Raw genomic sequence first — 23,980 nt, 5'->3', positions numbered from 1 at the left:
CTCTCCCATATCCCTCTCTCTCCCCCTCTCCCTCTGTTTACCCCTCTCTCTCCCTCCCTCTCTCCCATATCCCTCTCTTTCCACCTCTCCCTCCCTCCCTCTCTCTCCCCCTCTCCCTCTCTTTACCTCTCTCTCTCCCTCCCTCTCTCCCATATCCCTCTCTTTCCACCTCTCCCTCCCTCCCTCTCTCCCATATCCCTCTCTCTCTCCCTCTCCCTCTGTTTACCCCTCTCTCTCCCTCCCTCTCTCTTATATCCCTCTTTCCACCTCCATCTCTCCTTCTCCCTCTCTCTCCCTCTCACTCGCTCCCCCCCCCCCCACTCTCTCTATCATACACTCCCTTTGGTTTTATCCCCTCCATTATTTTTGCCTTGTGCTGTCGACTGCTTTTACTTACTGTAGGAACAAATGTTTGTGAATTATTCATAGATTGATTTTAGGAGTCTCCATACATAGAATATCCCTTCAATTATTGAGCAAAATCAACTGGAGCGCGTCAGGCTTGCGCTCTTAGAAACTAGTGCAGCCAAAGAGGTTTGCTCTGATGATAAACGCACATTTTGATTTCATACGATTAGAAACAGTAAATATAAAACAAACAACAACATTCAGGGGCTACAGCCAACATTGTTTTATTTATTTAATCTTTATTTTATCTTTATTGAGATCAATGATCTCATTTACAAGAGAGACCTGGCCAAAATAGCAGCATCAAACGTTACAGACAGAAAGAACAATAAAAACCACAAGGAAACATAAAAGAAATGCATTCAAAGTTATAGAATGTACAAATTAAAATACCTATGGACATTGACACGTACCAACGGAGTCAGTTATCATTGAGCTTATAAGAGCTTTAAAAGCAGGCAGAGAGACCAATTTCCATACTTCCAAGTGTTTTTGAAGGCTATTTCAAGTGTGTGGAGCAGAGCACATAACGGCTTTGTTTGGCAGTTCAGTCCTTCACATCTTGAGATCTCCGACTACTGACAGGTCTGTGCAATCAGAGAACAGATGTAGGATGGGAGTTTACCTAGGAGGGCTTTATAAATGAACAGGAACCAATGACTGAGCCACTGCAAGGTCTGCACAGGCCAACCAGACCTGGACTACAGTCTACAGAGATGAGTTAGTGCTTTACAGTTAGTGAGAGTCGAGTCTGAATAATATTAAAAACAGCCTGCAAATTGGCAAGAGTCTCCTTAATGGAGGGACCAGCATACTAATACCACAGTAATATCTGCAGAAAAATGAAAGTCAGCTCCATCCACATTATGACCTAAACTATTAACATAGATAGAAAATAACAGCGGTCCTAAAACGGAACCCTGAGGTACACCATTACAAATGTTTAGCCACTTAGAGGTGAGCCCGTCAAATTGGACATATTGAGATCTTTCCATTAGGTAATTCACAAACCACCCTCTGCCTGCTCTGATAAACCGATAATCAGCCTCTGCTTCGGAATAAGATTTTGACTGTATCAAAAGCCTTGGAGAGACCAATACACAGAGCAGAGCAGCACAACTCTTTACCCATAATGCCCAAAATATCGTTAATCATTTTCATTATTCCTATAATGGTGCTACGTTACCTTCTGAAGCCAGACTGGTGTACTATTCACTTACTGTAAGTTTTTCAAAGATCTTAACCAGAACTGACAACTTTTAAATGGGCCTATAATTCATTAATATTTAATAAAGTGGCCTCTCCCTTTTAGCAGAGGGAGAACAGGCTGACCTCCACATTTTTGGGATCATATGTGTGCTTAGGGAGAGGTATAAACAAAAAATGTGTACGGTGGTGTAATAAAATCAGCAGCTATTATTAAGAAGAATGGTTCTAAGTTGTCTGGACCAGCAGGTTTTTAGGATCTAACTTAGTGACAGATTATGTGCCAATGCTAGGAAGTAACTCAAAGTTTCCACTGATAGATAAAGATTTGATAGTTTTCCAGAATATCCTTGGGTTATTAAAATTTTTAGTGGTAGCAGAAAGATAATACTTAGATTTTGACTTTTTAATATGTGATGTGAAACTATTTCTAAGCTGCCTGAACTTGAGCCAGTCTTCCTCCTTTGCTCAGTCCTTGTGGTGCATGTCTATCTATAATTTCCTTAAAACCATGATAAAAATAAGACCAGCCAGACACCAGCCAGGCACCATAGTCAATCAAATTAATTCTACCCCAATCAATGTAAAACAAGTAATATAAAAAGCCCTGTTCAACAGAGTGACAACACATATTTTCACTTGAATGCTCTTCAGAATCAGAATTATTTTTATTGCCATTGTAGTTTTTTCACGTACTAGGAATTTGCTTTGGGGCATGGTCTATAACACAGAGACAACATTGGACAGGGTGCAGGGACGAGACAGGACAGTGCAAAGACAGGACAGTGCAAGGAGCAGTACAAAATACTAGTGCAAAAATGGATACAAAATGGAGTGCGGTCAGTGAATATACAGTGAGTGTGGCGAGTATAATGAGTGCAGTATGTGAGTGTGTGTTCAGTATGTGTGTGTGGCGAGTGTGGCGTGATATGTGACTGTAGTGCGTCCTGTATGGTACATTCGGTGGTACTGTACAGTGCAGCTTCTTCTTTTGCTCAATAACCCACATTTGTTTGATGTTTGTCTTTATTCAACCTTTAATGGAGTGCACTCAGATGTGCTCCGACGCCCCCAGACTTCACAGGCTGTGAAGAAACCATTTACATATTCGGCAGCAGTGCACCGTTGATAAAACAGCTACTATCTCAATCACAAGCATTGATCCCCTTAAATAATTGGCCTCTCTATCTTGCACAGTACAAATTAATAATGTAATAACTAATAATATTATAATTATTAATCATTATTATTTTATTCATTCCAGGCGAGCCCCGCCCCAATAATAGTCAACACGGATACTTTGGAGTCAGCACCTTACGTAAGTTTCTTACTCAGTTTGTCTCCACTGTTGTGACGTTATGCTGTAACATTACACTTCCCAGATAGCAAGCAGATGTGTAATAATTCTGGGCCATATATGGGCCGGAACTAAGCCACAAGGGCCAGATCTGGCCTGTATATGGCCCAGATCCGCTTGCTATCTGGGTTTGTACTGTAGCATTTTGTACAAGTAACAGAACCATCCGTTTATTCACACTGCAGGATTTCTCAAGAGCCTTTCTGTGCGTACACAGAAGCTACACCATACTGTGCTACTGTATGCTGTAGGAATAAGAGATATGACTACTCCGGAAAATGAGTTGGCCGGAAATGTTATTGTCGGATGTCAAAATGATCCCTCTCTCATGTATGTCCTTCAGATCAACGGGACGGAGATCGAATACGAGTTTGAAGAGATTACTCTGGAACGTGTAAGTAAGACAGCGATTACCACTGTGTATGATGTGAGTACTGTACATTTTACTATGGATTACTGTAATCGGGGAAAATGTATTTCCATCGTCACAGATGAAGGTGAAAGATCATTGCCACTTAGTGCTCATACTAATACTGTTCTAGTACTAATGCTAGTATTCATTGTGCTTGTTTTGTTGTAATAAGTGTTTGGAAATGTGGATATAATGCACAAATGTAGCAATGCCACTACTGTGGATAGTGATTTAGCCGTTAACTCGGTTCATAAATGTACGGTAGGATGGATGGAAATGGTTTGACACGAGCAAGTCAAAATGATTTTCCAGTTTGTACAGTATTTGTGTCCCACTGTTCATCTTTCAATTTTATGCTCATACACATACCCTCTAGATATGAAGGTCAAAGGTCGCATGTGTTATGCTAAAGCACAGACCGTTCACATCCCTCAGAGCTTGCAGAGCGAACAATACGAAGGCGGCCGGTCACAGGGATTATGGTCCACATGTGTAGAGTCATCATGACTGGTGTTTTTAGATACTGTGTCTTCCACCCCCCCCCCCCCTCCCACTAGGGAAACTCAGGGTTGGGATTCAGCATCGCCGGAGGGACCGATAATCCCCACGTCGGCGACGACCCAGGCATCTTCATCACCAAGATCATCACCGGGGGGGCGGCGGCCGAGGATGGGCGTCTACGGTCAGTGTGGTCAAAACCCCCCCGGCGCCCGGGATGCCGGGCGCATGCGACAGGAAGCGCTGACATCACACAGATCCTCTACTACACAGAATCTCCTCGCTGATCTTTTCTGGGTCGCATGTACAGCAGGCGTACAGTAGATGATACGCTCTGTGTTACAGTATCATTTTTCAATTGCTCATAGCTATACTCAGGTGCTCAGTACAGTAGCTACCCTCAGCACAGTGGCGCATTATTATATTTATACTGGGTAGAATATATATATATATATATATATATATATATATATAACTACATTCTCTATGTGAATATACATATCAATAGACTCTCTCTCTATAATGTATATATATATATATATATATATATATATATATATATATATAAATATATTTAAATATATACAGTGTATATATATATATAATATCCTCTCTATCTAACTCAACTGCACAACCTCTCCAGCATCCCATCCATTGATGTATATAATGATATACCTTGTTTCTTGTATCTACAGTACAGGTAGATACAGAACGCATTGTTTGTCTTATATATGTATTTTACCTCTATATATTGCTCTGCGCGTGTGCGCAGTGCAGGAGCTGACAGAAGAACACTTCGCTACTCATACCCACAAATAAAACTGACTTGACTTTGACTGATATAATTAGATAAAAGACAGAAGAGACATTTCACATCTCAAGGCGTGTGTACTTGGTGCTACTGGATTCTGGGATTGTAGATTAGATGGCAAATCAAATTAGATTTTCAGTACTATGTATGATATAAATGCTGTTCAAAGTGTGTGTGTGTTCAAAGTGTGTGTGTGTGTGTGTCTGTGTGTGTGTGTGTGTGTGTGTGTGTGTGTGTGTGTGTGTGTGTGTGTGTGTGTGTATGTGTGTGTGTCTGTGTGTGTGTGCTACAAACTTTGGGTCTCAGCTGGCCCTTGTGCTCAATCTGCAGAAGGGTTTTCTCTCACGTGTGCTGTCACACACACACACACACACACACACACACACACACACACAGCACACACACTGACCGATGCTAGGCTCACATACATTACATACCACCACAATTTACCTGAAAAGTTTCCTTCCTCAACTCAACATTCATCCTGTCGTGTTCCCGCCCTCCCAGAGTGAACGACTGCATCCTACGGGTCAACGACTCAGACGTGTCCGAGGTGTCACACAGTGGAGCCGTAGAGGCCCTCAAGGTGGCGGGGTCCATCGTCCGCCTCTATGTCCGGCGTAGGAGACCCATGCTGGAGACGGTCATCGAGATCAAACTCATCAAAGGACCAAAAGGTTGGCACACGTTCCATTCCCTTTCTCTCTCACCTTGACCACACCCTCTCTCCACTGATCTCTCTAACACCCTGGACCGTGATAACACACTGGTCTCTCTCTGGTGACCGGCTAAATGATTCTGGATGTAATCAACATGATATTTTAGGTCGTTAAAATGCATTCGATTTTAGGTCTGGGGCTCTGGTGAAAGCTCTTTCCAAAGGTCACCGGCGTATGAAAAGAAGACTGGTGTATCCAGTCTGGAACAATCCCACATACTGCCCCATGCAGCAGTTAGCAGATAATCGGACGCATCCCCCCAAAAAACATGGATATGCAGGTTTTTCAAGGATACATCCGATCCTATCATCTATCATATCCGGGAGTATGAGGGATTGTTCCAGCTCAACTCAACTTAACTCAACTTTTTGTCCCTGAGTGGCTACTAGTTCAGTGGCAAGCCGACAAAACAAGACAACACCATACAGCACATAAATACACACTATACAGATAAAACAACAACAAAGGCAGTACTAAAGCGCGTGAGGGCGCTTCCTCTCTTCCGCCTCCCTCTCCCCCGGCTCGTCTCCGCAGGGCTGGGCTTCAGCATCGCCGGAGGGGTGGGGAACCAGCACATGCCCGGTGACAACAGCATCTACGTCACCAAGATCATCGACGGAGGGGCGGCCCAGAAGGACGGGCGGCTGCAGGTCGGGGACAGACTGCTCATGGTGAGTCAGCGGGGCTCAAATTCACTTCCCTTTTCTTCTTCTGTTTTTAAATGTTAGAATGTCTAATAGGAATAGTAGAACCTCTGATCTCCATGCGTCCTTTCCCCTCATCCACACAGGTGAACAACTACACCCTGGAAGAGGTCTCTCACGAGGAGGCCGTAGCCATCCTGAAGAACACGTCTGATGTGGTCTACCTGAAAGTGGGGAAGCCCACCAGTGTTTACTTATCCGATCCCTATGGGCCTCCTGATATCACACACTGTGAGCGTTCCCTTTCTCTCCTTCCTCTCAACAGCTTTACAATGTCAGGAACCTGCATCACGCAAATACGTAGCTACGAAGTCTCAAAAGGCAACCTTGAGTGTCCTGAATGGCACTAGACAAACAAACAAACAAACAAACAAACAAAAATAATAATAAAAATAATTTAAAAAAAAATAATTATTAGTATTATTATTAGGGGCCAAGCCCCGAAGGGGCGAAGACCCTATTGTTATTGATGGTATTATTATTATTATTATTATTATTATTCTTTTTTCCGCCATGGGAGTCAATGGCAGCCTATAGAACGGAGTGGTAACTTTTTACCAAAATTTGCATGATGGTAGAGGATGATGTGCTGAGTCCATGGAGCACGACCCAGATCGATTAGCCAATAGGGGGCGCTATAGCAGCCGACTGAAGTTGCGAACTTTGAACAGGCATATCTCAGGCCCCGTTTGACCTACAGACATGAAACTTTGCACACATATGTCTCTCCTCATGATGAACAAATTTGCCTCAAGGACCCATAACTTCCGGTTATATAGATTTTCCGCCATCTTGAATTTTTTGAAAAACACTTCAAATGTATCTCCTCCTAGGAATTTTGACCAATCTGCACGAAACTCGGTAGGCACATTCTCTAGACCAATGTCCACATAGGATGTTCAGGGATTTTCAATTTTCGAAAGGGTTCGCCCGCTACAGCCAATCAAATTTGGTGTCCAAGCCGCCAAACAGGAAGTGTGGTCATATCTCAGAAAATTGTTAATGTATTAAAGCCACATTTGGCACACTCATCGGGGACAGTCCCATGACCTCTGGCAGAAAGTGGCATATTGACAGCTCAAACCCTCTAGCGCCACCACCATGTCAAAGTTGGAAGTGCGTTAATGCACACAACTTTTGACCTGTGTAACCGATTTTGAAAAATGAGGTACCGTTGGAATCCCTCGCTCATGCCGAGTTCATCGCATCCTATGATGTCATTTTCCACCAATTGGATTTCCCGCCATTTTGTATTTTGTGTAAAACACTTAAAATGTATCTTCTCCTAAGGATTTTCACCAATCTGCATGAAACTGGCTGTACACATTCTTTAGACTAATGTCCACAAAACTCCTAGAGGGATTTTCGATTGTCGAAGGTGTTCGCTCGCTACAGCCAATCGAATTTGGCGTCCAAGCCGCCAAACAGGAAGTGTGGTCAAATCTCAGTAAGGTTTTGATGTATCATAACCACATTAGGCACACTCATCGTGGACGGTCCCGAGACCCCTGTCACCAAGTCTATGTCGACACCTCAAAGTCTCTAGCGCCACCAACCTGTCAAAGTTGGAAGTGCGTATATTCTGAACCGTACGCCCGATTTTCAAAACTGCGGTAGCGATTTGAATAGACTCCTATGACGTGTTTCGCTTGTTGTCTTTTATGCGCTGGTCGCATGTCCTGCTTGGCCCCCACATTGCTGCTTGCAGCTATATTTAGGGGCCAAGCCCCGTAGGGGCGAAGACCCTATTGTAATTGATGGTATTATTAGGGGCCAAGCCCCGAAGGGGCGAAGACCCTATTGTTATTGATGGTATTATTATTATTAGGGGCCAAGCCCCAAAGGGGCGAAGACCCTATTGTTATTGGTAGTGTTATTATTATTATTTTTCCGCCATGGGAGCCTATGCCAGGCCCTATAGCCGATTGGTAACTTTTTACGAAAACTTGGCACGATGGTAGAGGCTTATGGCCCGAAGCCATGGAGCAAGTCTCACATTGATTGGCCAAAAGGGGGCGCTATAGCAGCCGACTGAAGTTCCGAACTTTGAACAGGCATATCTCAGGCCCCGTTTGACCTACAGACATGACACTTTGCACACATATGTCTCTCCTCACGATGAACAAATTTGCCTCAAGGACCCATAACTTCCGGTTATATAGATTTTCCGCCATTTTGAATTTTTTGAAAAATGCTTAAAATCTATCTCCTCCTAGAGACTTTGACCAATCTGCATGATACTGGGTACACACAATCTAAGGACGGATATCTATAATTCCATCTCGGCAAAAGTAGAAAAAGTTACATTTAACAGCAACTATGAGCCAATGAAAATGGCATGGGGCGTGGCTTTTCACATAAAGGGGTATACTTTCTTAAGGGTTGTGCAGAACACCACGCCACTTGGTAGACATCTGTGCAGATATAACCTGAGGCGGCCACTGCATTATTGGCCGAATCAAACCAAATGGGGGCGCTAGAGAGCTCATTTTCAGTTTAGGCCTAACCGCCATGCAGAGCTTTCCGAACCACGGTCCAGTGGTACCAGGGTATGTCTAATGGTCACTCGAGAAAGAAGAGCCTGATTGGCCACAGGGTGGCGCTATAACAAGCCAAAATACATAAAAGGGGCTAAAATGCTAACTTTGAAAGGTCATATCTCATGCCCCGTTGGAGCTAGAGTCATGACGCTTTGGAGGCATATATGTCTCATCAGGTTGAACAAATTTGCCTCAAGGAGCCATAACTTCAGATTATGTTAATTTGCAACAATCTTGCATTTTTTGAAAAACACTTAAAATCTATCTCCTCATAGGAAGTTTTGTCAATCTACATGAAGCACAGTATATATAATCTAGCAATGAATATCTAAAGTTCCATCTCGGCATAATTAAGAAAACTTGATGAAAATAGCCACTGTGAGCAATTGAATATTGCAGAGGGTGTGGCTTTTCACAAAAAGGCATACAACTTCTGAAGGAATGCATGGAACACCACAAAACCTTGTGTTCATATCAACAATGTCTGCCCGAGGCAAAGCCTCCGTTACTGGCCAGAATAAACTGTATGGGGGCGCTAGAGAGCTCATTTCCTGTTTAGGCCTAACCGCTTGGATGGTATTTTTCAAAACAGATATAGTAGTACCAGAGCATATCTTGAGTGAACTGAAGAAATATGAAGCAGTTAGGCCAAAGAGTGGCGCTATAACGAGCCGAAATTCTTAAAAGTGGCTTAAATACAATTGATTGCTGTAGCGCCCCCCGTGGCTAAATGGGGTTCATAATGCTTGTATGCGTAGCTGATGGCATGCTCTACAACTTACTAATTGGGCACAACACTGTCAGATTACATTTTGATGTTTATATAAGCATTGTTGTGCAAAGGGACCCCCATTGCACTTTCATTGTATTTTCATTGCAAGAATTAAACCAATGTGTCGTCTCTTCTTATATGAAGAATGTGCTTGTTTAACTGAAATAATCAAGATCACTACAATTGAATGCATATGGACTCCACTTTAGTTTGACAGTAGTCATTCAGGTCAATTGGATGGAAATGTAGACCTTAAATTACATAGCCTACTTACACCAAATGTATGGGTAGGAGAGGGGCATTCTTCTGAAAACTGTGAGGTTAAGAGAGAAACAAGAATTGTGAGTGTTGTTCACAGATTGCTGAATTGTCAAGCTATCCTTGCAGTGATACTTGATGGTAAAGGTGGGACTCCCAGGCAGATGTAAGGCCTGGACAATGACCAGGTGGGAGGTTGACATGCAGAGAAATAGTCACATGCATAGCTCAAATGTGGCTATGGCAGATGTTAGCCATGTTTCTGTTACACAAATGCAATCAGCGTTCATAAAGAATTGATGTGTGTGTACATCTTTAAAGTCTGCTTTAAGACTGGATATTGTGTAGAGCCATTGTAAATGAACTGGCTTTTGTAGGAGTCAGTGTGTGAGAGGCATTTAGTGTAACATGTGACATAGGTAGAGAGGTGATAGTTGGAGAAGGGTCCAAATGAGATTAAACTAGGGAATGTTATGACAGGTTTGATGGGAAGGTTAGTTGTCCAAAGAGTAACGAGTGCAGTGGTGTGTATTGTATGTGGCATGGGTGACAAACTGGATGGTAGAGTGGTAAAGAGTATCAAGTTTGGATAGTGTACCTTTTGCAGTATATAGCTTACACACTTCAACCAGAGAGAGGGTTTTAGCCTTCAATCTAAACACTTCATCCTGGGAGAGGACAGTAGCCCACAGACTACATAGCCTACTTACACCAAGTGTAGGGGGGCCATTCTTCTGGAAACTGTGAGGTGTAGAGAGAAACAAAAGTTGTGAGTGTTCTTCATAGGTAGCTGAATTATCAAGAAATCCCCGCACTGAGACTTGATGGTAAAGGTGGGCCTTCCAGGCAGATGGAAGGCCTGGAGAACGAACATGTGGCATGTAGACATGCAGAGAAATAGGTTCTAAAACATATGTACCAAAATACAATCAATGTAATGACATGCAAAAAATAAACCTCACACTCACTTGATGCCATGAATTCAATGTGATTGCACTGATTCATCTGGTCAGGCGACATATATAGATACTCACATGCAAATGGAAGGCCTGGAGAATGATCACGTGGCATGTAGACATGCAGAGAAAAAGGTCCTAAAATGTAGATAGCTCCCAAATTACAATGAATATAATGAGATGCAAAAAAGGACCTAACACTCACTTGATGCCGTCAGATGAATTGAATGTCATTGCACTTGCATGATCATATTTTTGTTGCATGAATTTAACCTGATTTACCTGGTCAGGTGACACAGACACTCATATGCATGGTTCCAATGCCACGTTTCCCTTGTTGTCTTTCTTGCGTCCATTGTGCTTGGCCCCGTTATTGCTGCTTGCAGCTATATTTATTATTATTATTATTATTATTATCATCATTATTATTATTTTTGTTATTATTGTTGTTATTGCTATTGTTGTTATTACTATTGTTATTATTATTACTGCATATCCTTTATTCCTACTGTACTTGACTCACTGGACTAGCAAGGTGTAATTTGTTTTCCGGCCACATAATAATGTTATAATATCCCTTCTCTTCCCACCCAGCCTTCTCTCCCGGCCTGGAGAATCACATCTCCTCCCCTGGCAACAACGGCACTATGGAGTACAAGTCCAGTCTTCCCCCCATCTCCCCGGGGAGGTACTCCCCCCTCCCGAAACACTTACTCGGGGAAGAGGACATCAACAGATTGGATGGTTTTTCCTTTTTACGGTAAATACCTCCGCGCCTAGCCAGTAGAGCTACAGGTAGAAACCCGCCCCCCCACCCCAGCCGGCCTGCTCTGGCCAGTGTTTAGAAACCCGGCCCACCATCCCTGCCTGTTTTCTCATTATTTCACCCATTAAGTAGGCTATATGTTATTTACGTCAGCAATAACGTAAATGTTCCTTTTGGTTAATTTTGGAGCTCCCATTGACATTGGCACTGGGGGTGTGGCTTGAACTCCCTAGCTGACAAAAAAGTCAGTATTTCAGGAAGACCTTGATAGTGACGGCCATTCCCCCATCAATGGCGTTACATCACAACTAGCCCCAGATTTAAGGTTTAAAGGCTTGTTTTTTCATTATTTGGTATTTGGTCTGAGTGGATTTATCACTCTCTCAGTAACTCCTCATTAAACTGACAGGTCCAAAGCCCCGGTAGTCTCGCGATGCCAGATGTTCGAGGTCTCTGCCTAGTTGAGCGCAGCGTTTAGAGACTGACTCGTGAGTCTGAAGCCCCAGTAGTCTTTGAGTGGAGGTTGTCCCCTCTGTTGGCGTAACAGGCCTTTCAGAAACCGCTACAACAGCTAATGATTGACCCAGCGCATCAGGCATGTCTGGGGAGTCAGATGCGATGTTTGCTCGGCTTCCTGTTCTGAATCATTCATGGGTCGGCTCAGCTGAGCGAGCATTCCGGCTATACCAGTGGGAGGCCCGAGATGGGGGGTGTTCAGACTATACCAGTGGGAGGCCCGAGATGGGGGGTGTTCAGACTATACCAGTGGGAGGCCCGAGATGGGGGGTGTTCAGACTATACCAGTGGGAGGCCCGAGATGGGGGGTGTTCAGACTATACCAGTGGGAGGCCCGAGATGGGGGGTGTTCAGACTATACCAGTGGGAGGCCCGAGAGGGGGGGTGTTCAGACTATACCAGTGGGAGGCCCGAGATGGGGGGTGTTCAGACTATACCAGTGGGAGGCCTGAGATGGGGGGTGTTCAGACTGTACCAGTGGGAGGCTCGAGATGGGGGGTGTTCAGACTATACCAGTGGGAGGCCCGAGATGGGGGGTGTTCAGACTATACCAGTGGGAGGCCTGAGATGGGGGGTGTTCAGACTATACCAGTGGGAGGCCCGAGATGGGGGGTGTTCAGACTATACCAGTGGGAGGTCTGAGATGGGGGGTGTTCAGACTATACCAGTGGGAGGCCCGAGATGGGGGTTGTTCAGACTATACCAGTGGGAGGCCTGAGATGGGGGGTGTTCAGACTATACCAGTGGGAGGCCCGAGATGGGGGGTGTTCAGACTATACCAGTGGGAGGCCCGAGATGGGGGGTGTTCAGACTATACCAGTGGATGCCCAACGCGGGGGGTAGATCAACCTTGAAATGCTGCCGCTCTACCCATACTGCTCAGAATGCTCTTTCTCTTCTTCCATTGTTCTCCTGTTCACATTCACACTCAGTTTCATCCATTATTACGGCCCATTCTCACATTATTATGACTATGGATTTCAGAAGATCATACATTCACACAAGCGCTCTATTCATTATTCTTCTTTTATGTGAAGTGTCAGAGCAAATAGTTCTCCATTTATGCAAGTGGGTCAGGGGTACAGTACTTCTTTCCAAGTTGCTAAAGAATGATTTGGGCACTAATATACAGTAAATGGATACAGTCGATGGGATGGATTAAAGCCAGTGATGATCCAACCTTAGAGAAGCTGGGTCTAGGAAGAATTTACCTCTTGGCTCAGAGGAATTAGATTATGTAAATCTATCTCTTCTAGAGCTTTAGTTGGGGTCAATCCACTCAACTTGAAACCCTTTATAAACCTTTATACTATCACATACTGCCAATACTGTTTGTAGTTTGTGAATAACAGCCAACAAGGTGCAGCAGGCGTAATAGGTGGTTACGAGTACTAAACCAGCAGTCTCACTGTCAGACCCATGAGAGTTCTTTCGCTGATACACTACGTCAGCTACGCTAACTACGTTACTGCACGCTGCAGATCTCTCTATGGGTCTGGGACACTTCATGCAAAAATCCAGTGCTCAAATCCCTGCGAAACCAATCAGTAACGACTTTCGCGATCAGGCGTTCTCACCCATAGATGTTCCCCCGCCCATCTAACCTGGGCTAGCGTCTCTCATTGGCTGCTACGACCTGTCACTCTTTCAATTTTGACCCGTCGATACGCCCTCAGAACACCAGCTTGGGCGGCGAAGTGGCTCAGACTCTATTATGTAGTACGCGGAGTGCAGCGACTCAACGTGATATTTGAGTCTGGAGAGAGACTAGTAAACCAGTGGCCAAAGATCACTTGGATAGTAGCTCAAACGGTGCTAGCTCAACGTGGAAACCCAGATAACAAGCGGATGTGTAATGATTCTGGGCCATATATGGGCCGGAACTAAGCCACAAGGGCCAGATCTGGCCTGTATATGGCCCAGATCCGCTTGCTATCTGGGAAAGAAGATCTGCTGGTACTGTAGTAGCTCCCTTGACATCATGTGACGTTCCAAGCCAAAGCTCTTCTTCAGACAGGAAGAGGACATGCATACACAGTACAGACGCCATCTTATATAGGCCTACAATGCCATTCTGGTCACATGATCATCATGACCCCAGTGTGAGAAACACATCAAATATATAAAACCCCACTATTACAGACAAGTGAAAAATACCAAATACATGATAGAAAATACATGACATGCAAAATACAAATACAAATATATATCAAAATATATCCTTCTTTCATGCTAGTATGTTTTTAATCCAGAACCTGACCCTGACCTGAAGGTATTTTTGGATGTGTATGATTTTTTTCCTCCATGCTTTCCTGGTACTGTAGGCCAGTGGTTAGAGCAAGCTGGATCACCACCAGGCCACTCGACAGTCGTTGCCTACCATTGTGCCCTTGAGCCGGACGATGTTTTATGATGTCTCAGTTTCTCTGGTGCTTTGTGAAGTATAGCATGTCGCTTCGGTATCATGTGTCTTCCTCTGAACCTACTGTATGTATCCAAATATCTTATCACAGCATGGCATTCTTTTTAATGCTTTAAAATCTGTACTCCTGAACTTCAAGTAGGGAATCCAAGCGTGGTTTCATTCCTTATTTGACTTATTTAGTCTGAATCATCTTAGAATTTGTTTAGAGTGGGTGATGATGTCATTTCTGTGTGTTTACTGGTGTCATCTCTGTCCAATCAGAAATACCTCGTTGGATGACGGAGAAGGTCACAGGTTTGATTCCCAGCACTTCCAGTTGAGGTGAGGCTTTTTCAACGGCCCATAATGTGGCACCGTGTTTCATCTCATTTCACTCAATCACTCACACAATTCTGAGACTCGTCACATGAAGTATAGAGTAGCTACACAGTAGCTTTATCACCATCTGTCCCTCTGTTTACACTGAAGCACAGCCTTGTCCAGCATGTCAAATATATTCATCAATCCCCAATGCATGATAGATAAATACACATACATACATACATACATACATACATACACACATACATACATACATACATACATACATACATACATACACACATACATACACGCATACATACATACATACATACATACATACATACACACATACATACATACATACATACATACATACATACATACATACATACATACATACATACACACATACATACATACATACATACATACATACATACACACATACATACACGCATACATACATACATACATACATACATACATACACACATACATACATACATACATACATACATACATACATACATACACACATACATACACGCATACATACATACATACATACATACATACATACATACATACACACATACATACATACATACATACATACATACATACATACATACACACATACATACATACATACATACATACACACATACATACACACATACATACATACATACATACATGCATACATACATACATACATACATACATACATACATACACACATACATACATACATACATACATACATACATACATACATACATACATACATGCATACATACATACATACATACACACATACATACATACATACATGCATACATACATACATACATACATACATACATGCATACATACATACATACATACATACATACATACATACATACATACATACATACATACATACATACACACATACATACATACATACATGCATACATACATACACACATACATACATACATACATACATACACACATACATACATACATACATACATACATACATGCATGCATGCATACATACATACAGACATACATACATACATGCATACACAAGATATACAAAAAATATAGAACAAGTCTATATGATTAACCTTTGACCTTTGGCTTTTTCATTGTCTCCCTTTTGCGTTGGAGTCCAACCACTGTGTGTGAGAGTAAAAATATGAAAATTAAAAAAAATATACAGCAGAAATAGAAACACATTCAAAAGGAGATTAAATCATAAATTAATTGTATAAGTTGCAAAAAGTGACTGTCAAAATGTCACAACACTGTGAAACTGTTCATCAGTGGAGAACACACATGGTGTTCTAGAACCACTGTGGTTCCAAACATTCCAAACACACATGGTGTTCTAGAACCACTGTGGTTACAAACATTCCAAACCTGTTTGCAACCATCTCTGCTGTTACTGAACTTTCAAAGTTATATTCTGAATCCCCCAGTTTTGTGACAGAATTTACATGTAAATGCCATGGCTGTCTAGGAGAGGCTATCCAGCTGTTGCGTTGGCATTGTCAGACATTTTGGAGGAGTACTGGATGGCGACAGAGACTAGAGACACCTCAAAATGACACCTCAAGGCTGACTTCCTGGTCTGTTGGAGCCAGAGAGAGTCGAATAGTCTTTATCAGGATCAGGATGAAGTTCTATGAAGGTTGCTGCAGTATGAATGTATCTGCTGTATTCACAAAAGCGTTACTGTCAGATACTGTATTAATAATATTAAATAGTATGAATATCCCTTCAAATAATGGATAACCAGCAGCCTTGTACTACATTATATTACATCAGTGTACTGTACCACTACTCACCAGAACTCACAAGTGCATCTAATTTCTAAGCAAGTGACTAACAGCATAATCTAGTGCTGAAGGCAAAGTGCAAGAGTAGCAAATATGAATACAATATTTGTTTAAGAGGGAGGATCCTGGTAATGCTTCTTGAAGAGGTGAGTCTTGAGCCTGTGTCAAAAGATGGGCGTCGACTCTGCTGTCCTGGCCCTGCAGTGGTGGAATGAACTGCCCACTAACGTCAGGAGCAGCAGAGTCACTGCCCACCCAGATAGCAAGCGGATGTGTAATGATTCTGGGCCATATATGGGCCGGAACTAAGCCACAAGGGCCAGATCTGGCCTGTATATGGCCCAGATCCGCTTGCTATCTGGGCATTGTTTGACACAGGCTCAAGACTCACCTCTTCAAGAAGTACAGGTACTACCAGGATTCTCCTGGTAATACTAAACATGTATTAATATTTATTAACATAATATTAATATTTATTGTAGTAGCTAGCTTCTTTTGTGCATAAACAGCACATATCCATTTCTCATCAAGTCTTGAGACTTGTTTAACTTATGTTTTAATCACAATTACATGATGTTTTAATTTCACCCTCTGTGTCCGTATTATGTTGTCTTAATTTGTTTCAAATGTCTTCAGACTGAAACGTAAACATCCACAAGCTAATTACAGGTTGTCATTCCACGCATTCTCATCACCCTCCTCAACCAATCGCTGTGGTGTCGCTCATCCGTCTCCGCTTCTCTCTCCCCGAACCTGTCTGCTGCACATCCCCCTCACCGCCATCTGCCTCCACAGCCCTCCTCTCTCTCTCTCTCTCTCTTTCCCTCTCTCCGTCCCTCGTCCTCTGTCCCTTGTCGTCTGTCCCTCTCCCCTGCTCTCGGGGCTAACCGCTGTCTCTCCTCTTGTCTTCCGGCTCCATCAGGCCTCCTGAGCCAGTTTACAGCACTGTGAACAAACTGTGTGACAAAGCACCTTCCCCCCGGCACTATTCCCCCGCGGAGTGCGACAAAAGCCTCCTCCACTCCGTCCCCTTCCCTCACTTTCACTTAGGCCTGCTCCCCGACTCCGACTTCACCAGGTACTAACGCCTGCCGCCTGCTGCATGGGTTTAGAAACGCCACCGCATGGCACGGGCGCGTCCGCTGCTCTTTTCCTAACTCGCTCGTCCGCTTCGAAGCTCTCTAACCTGCATGCCTCCTCTCCCGTGAGCTGCCTCTTCCTCCAAGGTTTCCGATCAGGTGGACGTGAATTATGGTTGTCTTACGATTGGTTCTGCTGTTAAAACTGTACTTCAGAAGCTTGGCCGAAAGTAGCATCTCCCTTGACAGTTAAATACGTCATAAACGTCAGATTGAGTGGCGTAGGGAACCACTGTGAAGACGTGTGACGTCAGGAAGTCTTTTTTGTCAGGACCTGTGCGCTTGTCGGACCAACAGCGGCCAGCAGAGGGCGGCAGAGAGCCTGTGCCCTGACTAATGGACTAGGCCTAATGTACTAATGGAGTTCACCTGTGCTATGGGACTAATACTGTCTAATACTGTATGTTATAGCGGTGTGGGTTCGAATCCAGCCCACGCCCTTTGCTGCATGTCCTCCCACCTTTCCTGTCTGTCCTTCCACTGTCCTATCCCTAATAAAGCAGAAATGCCATAAAAAATATATTAAAAAAAAAAAATATATATATTATTCAGATTAGATATACTAGTGCAAAGTGCCCGTTCAAAATGCACTTTCCATGACATAGTTGCATCCCCCCTTCCGTTATCGTATGATGTACATGTGCTTGAAAGGATCTTGACGGCAGAAGGTCCCCTGTCGCGTTCATATTGAAGCAGCTAGCTGGCTAGTCAGCTGACTTGAATGAGACTGTCCCGCAACACACAGCCGTTGAACGCGTGCCAGTGCTGCTGGGAACCAATCATTGCACAGAAGACATCAAAAGGCCATCTGCGGTCTGAAGCTAATTAGCAAGAAAGAATGGCAAGCTTCACAACATAAATTATACGGCACGATTCTCCACTATTTACTGAAATATCAAAAATGCAAAGTGTTACCTGTTTTCATAGCCATGTAGCCAAGATACATGTTTCTCCGCCATCTTGGAATGGATATCTTAGCTGTTAACACCCTATAGGGAGACATGCACCGTACCGGGAGACATGCACCGTAGAGAGACATGCACCGTAGAGAGACATGCACCGTAGAGAGACATGCACCGTAGAGAGACATGCACCATAGAGAGACATGCACCATAGAGAGACATGCACCGTAGAGAGACGTGCACCGTAGAGAGACGTGCACCGTAGAGAGACGTGCACCGTAGAGAGACATGCACCATAGAGAGACATGCACCATAGAGAGACATGCACCGTAGAGAGACGTGCACCGTACTGTACTGCACATGCAATTTCAGACCAATTGGACTTAGGGTTTATTAGAAGAAACTTTTTAGAGGTTTTTACAAATGTACAACCTCTAGAAAAATCCATCATGGCAGACTGCATGGGTTCTTGAAGCAAATGCATTCCTCATGAGGAAAGCCGCAAGTAACAAGTTCTACCTGGTTTCATGCATTTTCACCAAATGGGGTGGAGATGTCAGCATTCAGAAGGGTGCGCTGTCCTGTCTTGCGTTGCGAGTTCTTCTTCCATGTGTGTTGTTGGTGATGGTGTGATATGGTGGCCAGCACAGCGCCCTCTAGCTGCTGGGTGGTGAACTACACCCTGCACCGCGCCCCACCCTAACACGTGCCCACAGCGCCCTATGGCGGCTAGGCGGTCAATCGGCCATTATAGTGTGGGTGTGCACTACTACTGAGGTCTCAGCCAGCCCCTTGAACAAAACAAGATGAACTGCACTGGAAGGAAGGAAGGAAGGAAGGAAGGAAGGAAGGAAGGAAGGAAGGAAGGAAGGAAGGAAGGAAGGAAGGAAGGAAGGAAGGAAGGAAGGAAGGAAGGAAGGAAGGAAGGAAGAGTTTGTCTACGCTTGATCATTTATAATGTGTTATTGCATCCCTTTAATCACATTTACCAAACTCAGGCTGAAAATATGTGTCAGGATGTCAATGTGCAGTTGTTGCCTGTTACTCTGACAGACTGTAAATGGCACAAAGGTAAAGATATGTCTCGGTGCTGAATGTACATTATCAGTTTTCTGTCATTAGATAAATCAGGGAGAGATGTACTGTGTAGACGCCTGTGCCAGACTAGACTAACTCTAACCCTAGACTAGACTAACCCTAACCCTAGACTAGACTAACCCTAACCCTAACCCTAGACTAGACTAACCCTAATCCTTGACATCATCTGGTCGTCATCCATTCAGAGTGCAGACAGGTAACATGCCAGGCCTGCCGATAGGGTCATACCATTACGCCATCATCCATAAAAAAGGGTGAAATTCAAAGTTGTTTGAAATCCGGGGTACTTAGGCCGTATCACAACATGCCTGGGTGTGCAGTCTCTAAAAAACCACTGAAGGTTCAACAGCTGGCTCAAAATCCTCCTGTCATCTCTCAGAATGAGCAGTCATCAACTCATTGGTAATAAAATGAATTGATTGATATAAGAACACGACAAATACTCTTGCTAGTTGCTTGGTGATTGAGAACATTCAGTATCCTCTTGACTACGTCTGTGTTTAGTGTCAGAAAATGCATGCGAAATGTTGACATTTGTGTGAACTATCCCTTTAAAACTATATTTATACCTGTTCTGGTACTGTGTGTGTGTGCGCGTACATGGCTTTGTGCTTGTGTGCGATTGTGTGTGTGTCTGTCTGTCTGTGTGTGTGTGTCTGTGTGTCTGTGTGTGTGCGTACATGGCTTTGTGCTTGTGTGCGATTGTGTGTGATTACGCGTGTGTGTGTGTGGCTCCGTGCATGTGTGTGTCCATGAGTGTAGTCTCCTTGTCTGCGGGAGACCAGCCAGAATTAGGACAACTGATGTAAGTAGAGCACGGCCCCCTCTGGGTCTCTGCTATCATCGCTCCTCGCCTGAACACATCGCTCCTCGCCCGAACACAGCGCTCCTCGCCTGAACACAGCGCTCCTCGCCTGAGCACAGCGCTCCTCGCCTGAACACACCGCTCCTCGCCCGAACACAGCGCTCCTCGCCTGAACACAGCGCTCCTCGCCTGAACACAGCGCTCCTCGCCTGAACACAGCGCTGCTCGCCACGCAGACACGCCCGTCGGTCTTCCTCTCTCCTCTCCCGGGCGGTGAAGATGCTCAGTCCCACGGACTCGACTGAGCTCATGTACTATCTGACCTGTCTGTACAGGGAGCCCAGGAAGATGGTCCTCCACAAGGGCTCGACGGGACTGGGCTTCAACATCGTGGGCGGCGAGGACGGAGAGGGCATCTTCGTGTCCTTCATCCTGGCGGGAGGCCCTGCCGACCTGAGCGGAGAGCTACGGAGAGGAGACCAGATCCTGTCGGTCAGTTCGCCCGTGAACACACACACACATACGCACGCACACACACACATACGCACGCACACACACCCATGGTACGATTCCGTGGGTTACATTCTTACTGAGCTAGAGCAGCTGATGTAGTACAGTATACGTGTTACTTCATATTTCTAGTGAATGGGGATGTAGTTGATTGTCTTAGTGGGTTGTGTTGGGGGTGGCAGGTCACATTTGTGAGGTACCGTCCTTTGTGTTTAAGGGTTGGGCTGCTCTACTAACTTTCGATGATTCAACGTTGTTATTACCATTGTTATTACACGTTAGCTTATTAGCTCTAATGTACTCACTGGCAGGGTTATGTATTCTCTTGCATCAGAATGCACAAATAGAAAGCAGCTTGTTCACAAATAATGATAAAACAGGAAAACAAACAGAGTCTAACATATAAATAAGTGGGCAAATTGCCCCCCTTTAGAAGTTAAGTCTATATCCGTTTACAACACATTTAGTTCATTTGCTTCAGATATGTTGTACGTGACTAATAAAGGATGTCAAATGTTACCGTATGTCTTTAGCAATTCATAATTAGTCCTTTCCTGTTACCGTAAGAATGTCCGAATCAGAAAGCCACATAGACGATCAATCACCGTAGCAACGGTCATCTGTTTTCAGCCGCGAAAAACAAAACCGTGACCCGTGAAACTAGCGGTCTTGGCAAAATCACATGAAATGGGTGGTGGTGTGCAGCATATGTGGTGTTTTGCCGTTCGCGCAGGTGAACGGAATCGACCTGCGAGGCGCCACCCATGAGCAGGCGGCCGCCACGCTGAAGGGGGCCGGACAGACGGTGTCCATCGTGGCCCAGTACCGGCCCGAAGGTGAAAAGAACATCAGTTTAGTCATTTTTGTGTTTTTTTGGCATGAATGTTCTCTTTAGCGTTCCTACTTTCACTGTTATGATGTGTCACTGTCGTTTAATGTGAGAGGTCTGTCTTTAAATTCGGATTGGTTGCACCCAAGAGAACTAGCGCCCTCCTCTGGATGTCTGGTGTACTGTATGTCATTGTTATGCTATATTTTATTAGGTTTATGTCACTTTGTCTATGTCAAGTGCCAAAATGCTTCCCCGAACTTTAACAGCCTTTTTTCAATGCACTGTTTGCAAGAGTTGTAACATTGAAAGATGTTTCCACAATTCTTCCACAAATGCAATGCATCATACAGCATTCTCACACTATTGTATTTTGCATTTGGAGCCTAATTAACTGTCCGCTGTCACTATTAGTTATCACTCTAAACTCAAATTACATACTGTACAATATAAACTAAAAAAACTCCTTGTGATGCGACACAAGAGAGGTGAAAAGACTTTGATCAAAAGTCAGGCAAGACAGGTCATTCAGTAGTCAAATTTGTTATCAGAATGCCACACGCTAGAATCATTACTGCAGGTAGATTCATGATCTACATAAAATACTTGATCTCGTTAAAGTCATGTTTTGTTTTGTTTGTTTTGTCAGAGTATGGCCGTTTTGAGGCCAAGATCCACGACCTGCGGGAGCACATGCTGAACCACAGCATGAGTTCTGGGTCCGGCTCCCTCCGGACCAATCAAAAGCGTTCGCTCTACGTCAGGTGGGTCTCTCTTGGACTCCATTTACACGTATCGACTGTATCTGATAACATTAAGATCATAACACGTCTAAGGCCTCATATACGATAATAGTTATGTCCCTTATAACGGATGTCCACTGCAGTTTGGTGATGTCCATGTTTTCCGTAAGGAACTGATGGGACATCTGTTTTCTCTGTGTATTCACTGGCTTGTCCCTTTTGCTCTTCATATGACCAGACACCTTGACCTCACACCTTGACCTTAAGAATCTTTACAGTTCTCCTACATTGGCTCAAATGTTTTTTTTTGCTTTCCTCTGGAGAATTAGGGATAAAATCTCTGTCCATCCCCACTTTTTTCTCTGTAAAGTGCATTGTGTTGCCTCTGTGTATGAAATGCGCTCTATAAATAAAGTTTGATTTGATTTGACTTACAGGGCATTATTTGACTATGAGAAAGCAAAGGATAGTGGGCTCCCCAGCCAAGGCCTAAGCTTCAGATATGGGGACATCCTCCATGTTATCAACGCCTCAGACGACGAGTGGTGGCAGGCACGGATAGTCACCCCCAGTGGGGACAGTGAGGAGATGGGGGTCATCCCCAGCAAGAGACGGTGAGTGTGTCTGATTCGCGTGCCGTGGAAACCAACTCTACAGACTGACTCCATGCTCTTATTCTCAGAACGAGCTGGACTCATGAGCTGACCGCTACTCCGGGCTTTGAGAACGCCACACCTTTCTGTGTTTACTTTTGACATGAACGTTTGAGGAAAGACTGGCACACTGTTATATCTTCTTTGGTGTCTTCTGTGTCACCGCCCTCACGGTTGTAGAGCGGCAACCTCTGTGATTGGAGACGTCCTGCGGTTCTCTGAAGTTGATTCCTCGTCCTGTGTGTCTCTGGCAGGGTGGAGAGGAAAGAGCGCTCGCGTCTGAAGACGGTGAAGTTCAACGCCAAACCAGGAACTCTGGATTCAAAAGGAGTAAGTGCGCTAAGGCCAGACTTGACTCTAGAAGCCATTCTCCAAAACCGCTTTCTTAGGAGTGGCTTTCTTGTCATTTTGACTGTTCATTCAGCTCCAAACAGCATCACAAAAAGACATTCAAAAAAAATCCTGGGCAGCACATAGTCCAGTGATAAGCAATAATTGTTCTAGTTTGAGTAGACTTGGCTTAAAAATAAAATATAAAAATAAAGATTATGCCAAATAAAAGAGCTTATAGTGTCACTCCTTTTGCAGCACTGGTCTAGTTAAATTAGCAGCATCATAATGTGCTGAGGATTGAACATTCTGACACTTCAGCTTAGTGACTTTTATTTTGTTGGTGTAAAAGCAAGCATTCTTCACCACTGAAGTCAATGAGCTCTTAAAGTGCCATAATTGAGTCACCTTTGAAGACAAATCAAATACATTTCTTATGGTCTTGATGTACAATTTGAACCCTTTTGAAAAAGTAACTAGCTACAACC

General features: G+C 44.0%; 1 protein-coding gene across 4 annotated transcripts in view; it reads left to right on the top strand.

The window, feature by feature from the left end:
- dlg2 (discs, large homolog 2) overlaps positions 1–23,980 on the top strand; it is a gene marked incomplete at both ends in the record, with an annotated part of 124,684 nt that overhangs the window by 85,094 nt on the left and 15,610 nt on the right. For all 4 annotated transcript variants that reach the window (XM_084438417.1, XM_084438415.1, XM_084438416.1 and 1 more), the window contains 13 exons: positions 2,879–2,932; positions 3,315–3,365; positions 3,941–4,065; positions 5,200–5,369; positions 5,946–6,082; positions 6,202–6,346; positions 11,236–11,401; positions 17,406–17,561; positions 20,664–20,919; positions 21,671–21,773; positions 22,416–22,530; positions 22,947–23,123; positions 23,417–23,492. In XM_084438417.1, coding sequence (XP_084294543.1) covers positions 2,879–2,932; positions 3,315–3,365; positions 3,941–4,065; positions 5,200–5,369; positions 5,946–6,082; positions 6,202–6,346; positions 11,236–11,401; positions 17,406–17,561; positions 20,664–20,919; positions 21,671–21,773; positions 22,416–22,530; positions 22,947–23,123; positions 23,417–23,492 — 1,731 coding nt within the window. The remainder of the gene's footprint in view (positions 1–2,878; positions 2,933–3,314; positions 3,366–3,940; positions 4,066–5,199; positions 5,370–5,945; positions 6,083–6,201; positions 6,347–11,235; positions 11,402–17,405; positions 17,562–20,663; positions 20,920–21,670; positions 21,774–22,415; positions 22,531–22,946; positions 23,124–23,416; positions 23,493–23,980) is intronic.

The sequence above is a fragment of the Borostomias antarcticus genome, assembly GCF_949987555.1.
Source record: "Borostomias antarcticus genome assembly, chromosome: 1".
In the NCBI taxonomy this organism is placed as follows: domain Eukaryota; kingdom Metazoa; phylum Chordata; class Actinopteri; order Stomiiformes; family Stomiidae; genus Borostomias; species Borostomias antarcticus.
This window is presented reverse-complemented; position numbering and strand designations above follow the sequence as displayed.